Source organism: Echinops telfairi, unplaced genomic scaffold (genome assembly GCF_000313985.2).
Source record: "Echinops telfairi isolate 266 unplaced genomic scaffold, ASM31398v2 ScPeMD7_28;HRSCAF=97, whole genome shotgun sequence".
Classification (NCBI taxonomy): Eukaryota; Metazoa; Chordata; class Mammalia; order Afrosoricida; family Tenrecidae; genus Echinops; species Echinops telfairi.
In genome coordinates this window covers 1883877-1889055 of record NW_022103925.1, presented here as the reverse complement: position 1 = coordinate 1889055, position 5179 = coordinate 1883877, and the positions used below count along the sequence as shown (strand labels likewise).

General features: G+C 63.1%; 2 protein-coding genes across 9 annotated transcripts in view; one reads left to right on the top strand and one right to left on the bottom strand.

The window, feature by feature from the left end:
* ADD1 (adducin 1) overlaps window positions 1-1704 on the top strand; it is a 44885-nt gene extending 43181 nt beyond the window's left edge. For 7 of the 8 annotated variants that reach the window (XM_045289502.1, XM_045289501.1, XM_045289503.1 and 4 more), the window contains one exon: window positions 1-1704. This exon is cut by the window's left edge and continues 1 nt beyond it. In XM_045289502.1, coding sequence (XP_045145437.1) covers window positions 1-361 — 361 coding nt within the window. In that variant the 3' untranslated portion in view covers window positions 362-1704. The other variant, XM_045289505.1, reaches the window with a different exon arrangement.
* A 327-nt stretch (window positions 1705-2031) lies between these two features.
* On the bottom strand, window positions 2032-5123 carry MFSD10 (major facilitator superfamily domain containing 10). Its single transcript, XM_045289506.1, has 11 exons — window positions 4524-5123; window positions 4340-4436; window positions 4089-4192; window positions 3752-3910; window positions 3515-3676; window positions 3139-3383; window positions 2939-3047; window positions 2759-2849; window positions 2610-2657; window positions 2438-2527; window positions 2032-2354 (listed from the first exon to the last, which is right to left on the bottom strand). Exons 1-11 carry the CDS (start codon window positions 4695-4697, stop codon window positions 2245-2247), a joined length of 1389 nt encoding a protein of 462 aa, XP_045145441.1. The 5' UTR covers window positions 4698-5123; the 3' UTR covers window positions 2032-2244.
* Window positions 5124-5179: the final 56 nt, after the last annotated feature.

Below are 5179 nucleotides of genomic sequence, written 5' to 3'. Positions count from 1 at the left end.
CCTGCCGCCGGAACAGACTGCGGGAGATGACAGTGATGCGGCCACCTTCAAGCCGACTCTTCCCGACCTCTCCCCTGATGAGCCTTCAGAAGCTCTTGGCTTCCTGACATTAGACAAGGAGGAGGAAGAGGGCCTGGGGGAGGCCCCCAGCCCTCAGAGCCCCACCAAGACCCCCACAGCAGCCAGCCTGGAGTCAACCCCAGGCCAGGTGGCTGAAGAGGCCCCCTCCCCAGCTGCTGAGGAGGGGGCTGCTGCAGACCCTGGCAGTGACGGGTCTCCGGGAAAGTCCCCTTCCAAAAAGAAGAAGAAATTCCGCACCCCTTCTTTCCTGAAGAAGAGCAAGAAGAAGAGCGATTCCTGAAGGCCCCACCCCACTGTCGTGTCTGTAGTCACCCGGCCCCCACCCCCGATTGTGTCTTGTCCTGTCTTCTCTTATCATGGAATGCAGAAAGCCAGACCCTCCCCGTAGCTCAAGCCCACCTCTGGTGGTGTGGCCAAACCCCACGCAGATGGTGCTAAGGGAGCGGGTGGGAGCAGCAACCCACCCCACCCTCGCCTGCCTCTGCTCCCCTGCCACAGGAGCACACAGGGTCCGTCAGCTGCGAGACATGCTCCCCACCCTAGTCTTCACAGGCTCCCCTGAGCCCTGGCTGGCTGCCTCCTCGCCGCGCTTTGTCCTGAGCAAACGTGCGCCTCTCTGCTTCCCTCTCCTTAGGCCTCAGTGACCCGTCCAACTCAGCTTCACCCACTGACCTGACCTGGCCTGACTCTCTTAACACAGCCTGGTCTTCGAAAACACTCGGGGCCACAGTGAGAGGTTGGGCTGCCTCCAGGCATGTGCCCCGTCCTATGCAGGGTTCACAGGTCCTGGGCCAGAAACAGATTCAAGAACTCATAGTGTCTTTTTCACTGGGGCTCTAGATGCCTGTCACAGGAGGGGGATGTCTTTTCTAGAATTTTCTTTTAGATGATTTACAGTTCAGTCTCCATCTCTGACTGTGACTCCGAATGGGCCACTTTTAGTTCTAGTTGTGGCAGTAAAGCACCCCTACCCTTTCCTGGTAGCGTTTCTGGATGGAGAAGGCACCCGTCTCAGCTTGAAAGATACCCCAGCCTGGCTGTGATCAGAGCCCACTCAGTGGGTAGTGGCTCCCTTGACCCCAGGTCAACCCTGGTACCAGAGTCATGCCCTGAGAGGGCTGCATTGTCGGACTTAGAGGGAGCTGGTGGGTGGCTGCACAGACTTGCCAAGGACCACCCTGCTCAGTGCCACCTGCTGAGGTGTAAGGCAGCGAGCCGGGCCACCACTGTGGAGATGCCTGGGGGAGGGGGGTGGCCCTGGTCCGGGTGTGGGTGGGCTGAGCCCCACCCCCGGGGGCTTGAGCAGGACCCTCACAGCCCTGGGCTGGCTGCATGGCGCTAGTGCCTGGACTTCATGCTCACCCACAGCAGGGCCTGCTGACCCACCCCACCAGTTGCTTTTCTGCGCTACCAAGTCGGGCTGTCTCCGTGTGTCCAGTTCACAGCGGACCCCACCCCCCACCCCCCATATGCAATGAGCTTCTCTCACTTTTGTAGCTTATTTGAATTCTTTGTATTACGATATGAACTATAGTTACATATATGGACACAGACCTTGTCCACCTGGCCTTTCTTCACCGTAACATTCTTTTACTCACAAATAAATAAACTTCTCTACACGGATTCCTTGTCTGCACCCAGACAGCAGTTATGTGTTTGCCCCGTTAACATGGGACTCCCACACAGGTTTGTCTCGTGGCCCTGGAAGCCTCTTCTAAAGGGTTGGTTCCTACCCAGCTGCTAGCAACCTGTCATTTTGGCCATGTGAACCCCAAACACCGGGAGGTGGCTGGCCCCCCTTGGCCTTCCATCCCCTAGCCTTGCCCTCCCATCCCCTAGCCTTGCCCCAGGAGCAGGGACTGCCCCTGACCCCACTTCCGCAGCCCCGAGTTTCTCACAAGGTGGGGTGTGGCACCAGTGGGGTGGCGGGCTCCACGTGGGAGACACGGATAGAAAACAGCTGCTTTATTGGGTCCCAGAGGAGTGTGCTCTTGTTACAAGACACAGATGGCAAAGGCCTCCAGTTGCCCTGTGTGGAGTGAAAACAGTCTGGGCAAGGTGTTCTGCTCAGGCCCCTGCCCCCGCCCCGAGTCCGTAGGAGCCAGTCCGAGAGGGGAGCCGTGGGGGCCTCCTGTGGGTGGAGTGCAACAGGGGCAGGTCCAGCTACTGGTCCTTGGAGGGGGCTGGCCTCAGGCCGCGCAGGAGCAGGAGGGGCAGCAGGAAGAGACTGGCACACGCGGTGAAGCAGACGTGGGCCCCGGCCAGCCAGTACACTGTGGGGACAGCTCGGCCTCAGCTCCACCCCATGGGAGCCTGTGGGACCCAAGTGCCCAGCTGCCACGCCCAGTGTGCTCACCTGAGGCGGCTGTGGCAGGCCCCACTGCCCGGGCCAGGGCACCCAGGCTGCGCAGCGTGCCCATAACGATACCTTTTTGCCCTACTGAACCTATAGATGGGAAACATGTCAGGGACCCACGCTCATGGCACGTGCCAGAGCCCACCTGATGAGGACAGGGAGGGGGACTCACCATAGCCGGCGACTACAGATGACAGGCAGGGCACAACAACCGCGGCCGCTGGGAGGGAGCGGGGAGACTGGGCAGGTGAGGTCCATAGGGGCCATGCCAGCTGCCCCCATGGGGACTGCCCCCAGCTCACCCCTTGGCACCCCACTCACCGAAGGAGTAGAGCAGCAGGCCCAAGCCCAGCACCGGCATCGAGTTCCCCCAGCCAATGAGCAGGAAGGCAGGCCCCAGCAGCAGGATGGCCTGCGGGACACAGCAGGCTTCAGCCCAGGCAGTGTCCCCACTTCAGGGAGAACCAGTGTCCCCACCTCAGGGAGAGCCCAGGCCCATACCCGCTTCACTGCTGCGAGCTCCCTGCCGGGGCGGATGCGCCGCACGTAGGTGCCCTGAATGGTAGCCATGGTGAGGCCGATGAAGAAGAACATCTTCCCCTGCTGCAGGCTGCAGGGGACGGGAAGGGGGGTGGCAGGCAGCGCTGTGAGTACACACACCAGGGACCAGGGCAGCGACTGTCACCCAGCCAAACACCCACCTGCTGAAGTGGAAGCGCTGGTGAGCGAGGAAGCCCAGTGTGAACTCCAGACCCGAGAAGAGGAGCAGGTAGAGCAGATAGACCAGGCCCAGGCGGCGCAGGCTGTCCAGTCCAGGGGGCAGCTCCCGCTGCTCACTGCCCCTGGTGGGGGGCTCCTGGCCTCGGGCCACCGCTGAGAAGCGGAGCAGCGCCAGGGGGCTGAGCAGGTCGGCGGTGGCTCGGAAGCCCGGTATGATGGAGGGCGCCTGGTGGGGGTGGAACTGCAGAGGCCTGCCAGGGACGGGAGGGACCCCCACCTGCTGGGCCAGCCCAAGGACCTGCCCACCAGCCCTGAACCCCCTGGGCCGAGTCCCACCCTAGGGGGCAGCCAGCCTACCCGCCGCTCCGGGGGCAGCGTCTCAGGCAGGAAGCAGAAGATGAAGAGCAGGTCAGCGGTGGCAAAAGAAAGGGCCAACCAGGGTGCCATGTCCACAGGCAGCGAGGCACCCAGCAGTGGGCCCAACGTGAAGCCCAGGGAGAAGGCCACTCCAATGACGGCCTGAGGGGTGAGGTGTGCTCAGCTCCTGGTAGGACACCAGGAGCGCCTGCCACCACCATGGGCACCGGCACTCACCATGCCTCGGCCACGGGCCTCCGGCGAGGCCAGGTCGGCCACGATGGCTGTGGACAGGCTGACATTGCTCTTACTAATGCCCCCAATTGCCCGGGAGACCAGGAAGGCGGCGAAGCTCCTGGAGGCAGCCCACACAGCATAGGAGGCGATTAGACCCACCTGCCGGCCAGGAGGTGACAAGGGACAGGAGCGGTCACCTGGGCAGGGCAGGAGCCCAGAGTGGGGCAATAAGCCCAGGCCACACCCTGGCCCAGCCCACCAGTGGCCCCAGTAGAGCGCAGGACTGGGGTTACAGCACCACTCCCCACAAGCCTGCACTGACCACAGCCAATCGTACCAGGGACAGCAGCATCAGTGGTCGTCTCCCCAGGCAGTCTGAGGCGGCGCCTGTGAGCGGGGCCGACAAGAACTGCAGGGCAGAGTAGCCGGAGCCCACCAGACCTAGGGAGCCAAGGTTGGGGTCATGGGTCGCCCAGGGACCACGCCCCCAAGGCTAGACCCCACCAGAGGGCAGGCAAGGTATAGAAAATGCAGACGGAGCCCAAGTGAGATCTGTGGGTTCCCACACGGCTACTCCTGGGCCTGTACCTCCAAAGAGGACGCTGTTGTAGCGTTTCTCGGCTGGCACTCCGATGGCCGAGGCAAACCAGTCCACGCCCTGCTTCCATGAGCCATAGAGGGGGTCCTTAGTGGAGGGGGGAGGCTGTTAGAATGGAGCCCAGGGTAGGGGGCCCACGCTGGATAGCGGGAAGGGGTGCGGCGGCAGGCACACCTGGGCGCGGCTGTGGGCCTCCAGCAATCCGGGCAGCAGCGGCAGCAGCAGCGTGAAGGCCAGCAGGTCCAGCAGCAGTCCCAGGAAAACCACCGCCAGCACACGGCGTTCAGACACGGGCTGCGGGCGGATCGGGGGCCGCGGGGTGCAGCTTGTGCCCGCGCCCAGTCCCATGGTGCCGGCCTGCTGCAGGTGTGGTCACATGTGAAGGCGCCCCCATGCCCACCAAGGGACCTGAGCAGCAGGGGGCTGTCTGCACGGGAACCTGGGCCGCTGGAGCTCAGGGACACCCAGATGCGGCTCCGTGGGCTTGGGGACCCATGTGCTGGGGAGACCTGATCTGCACAGCTTCAAGGAGCGTCTGGGTTCTGGGGACCGGGGTTCCTCTGTGCTAGGGACCTGGACCGCCCCCTGCCCGGGCTCCAGGACCGTTCGTGGGAGGGATTGGGCTGAGTCCTGGCGTGGCCTGCGGACCTTGCTGGACGGGCAGCAGGAAGCCCCGGTTGTGCAAGGAAACGGCCGGCTCTATAGTCACCAGTCTGGCGGGGACATCCGGTCCGCAGCGCGCACACACACACACACACACACACACACACACACACACACCCCAACACCACCACCACAAACCTCTGCTTTAAGTTATTTTTCTGTAAAGA

What these genes read in the sequence shown, in the direction of transcription:
- MFSD10 (XM_045289506.1), bottom strand. Translation starts at nt 4,697, where the DNA reads ATGGGACTGGGCGCGGGCACAAGCTGCACCCCGCGGCCCCCGATCCGC. An exon ending in CAGCGCTTCCACTTCAGCAG is followed by an intron (nt 3,048 to 3,138) that starts GTGGGTGTTTGG and finishes CGTCCCCTGCAG; the next exon opens with CCTGCAGCAGGGGAAGATGT. An exon ending in GCCTGCCACAGCCGCCTCAG is followed by an intron (nt 2,355 to 2,437) that starts GTGAGCACACTG and finishes CTGTCCCCACAG; the next exon opens with TGTACTGGCTGGCCGGGGCC.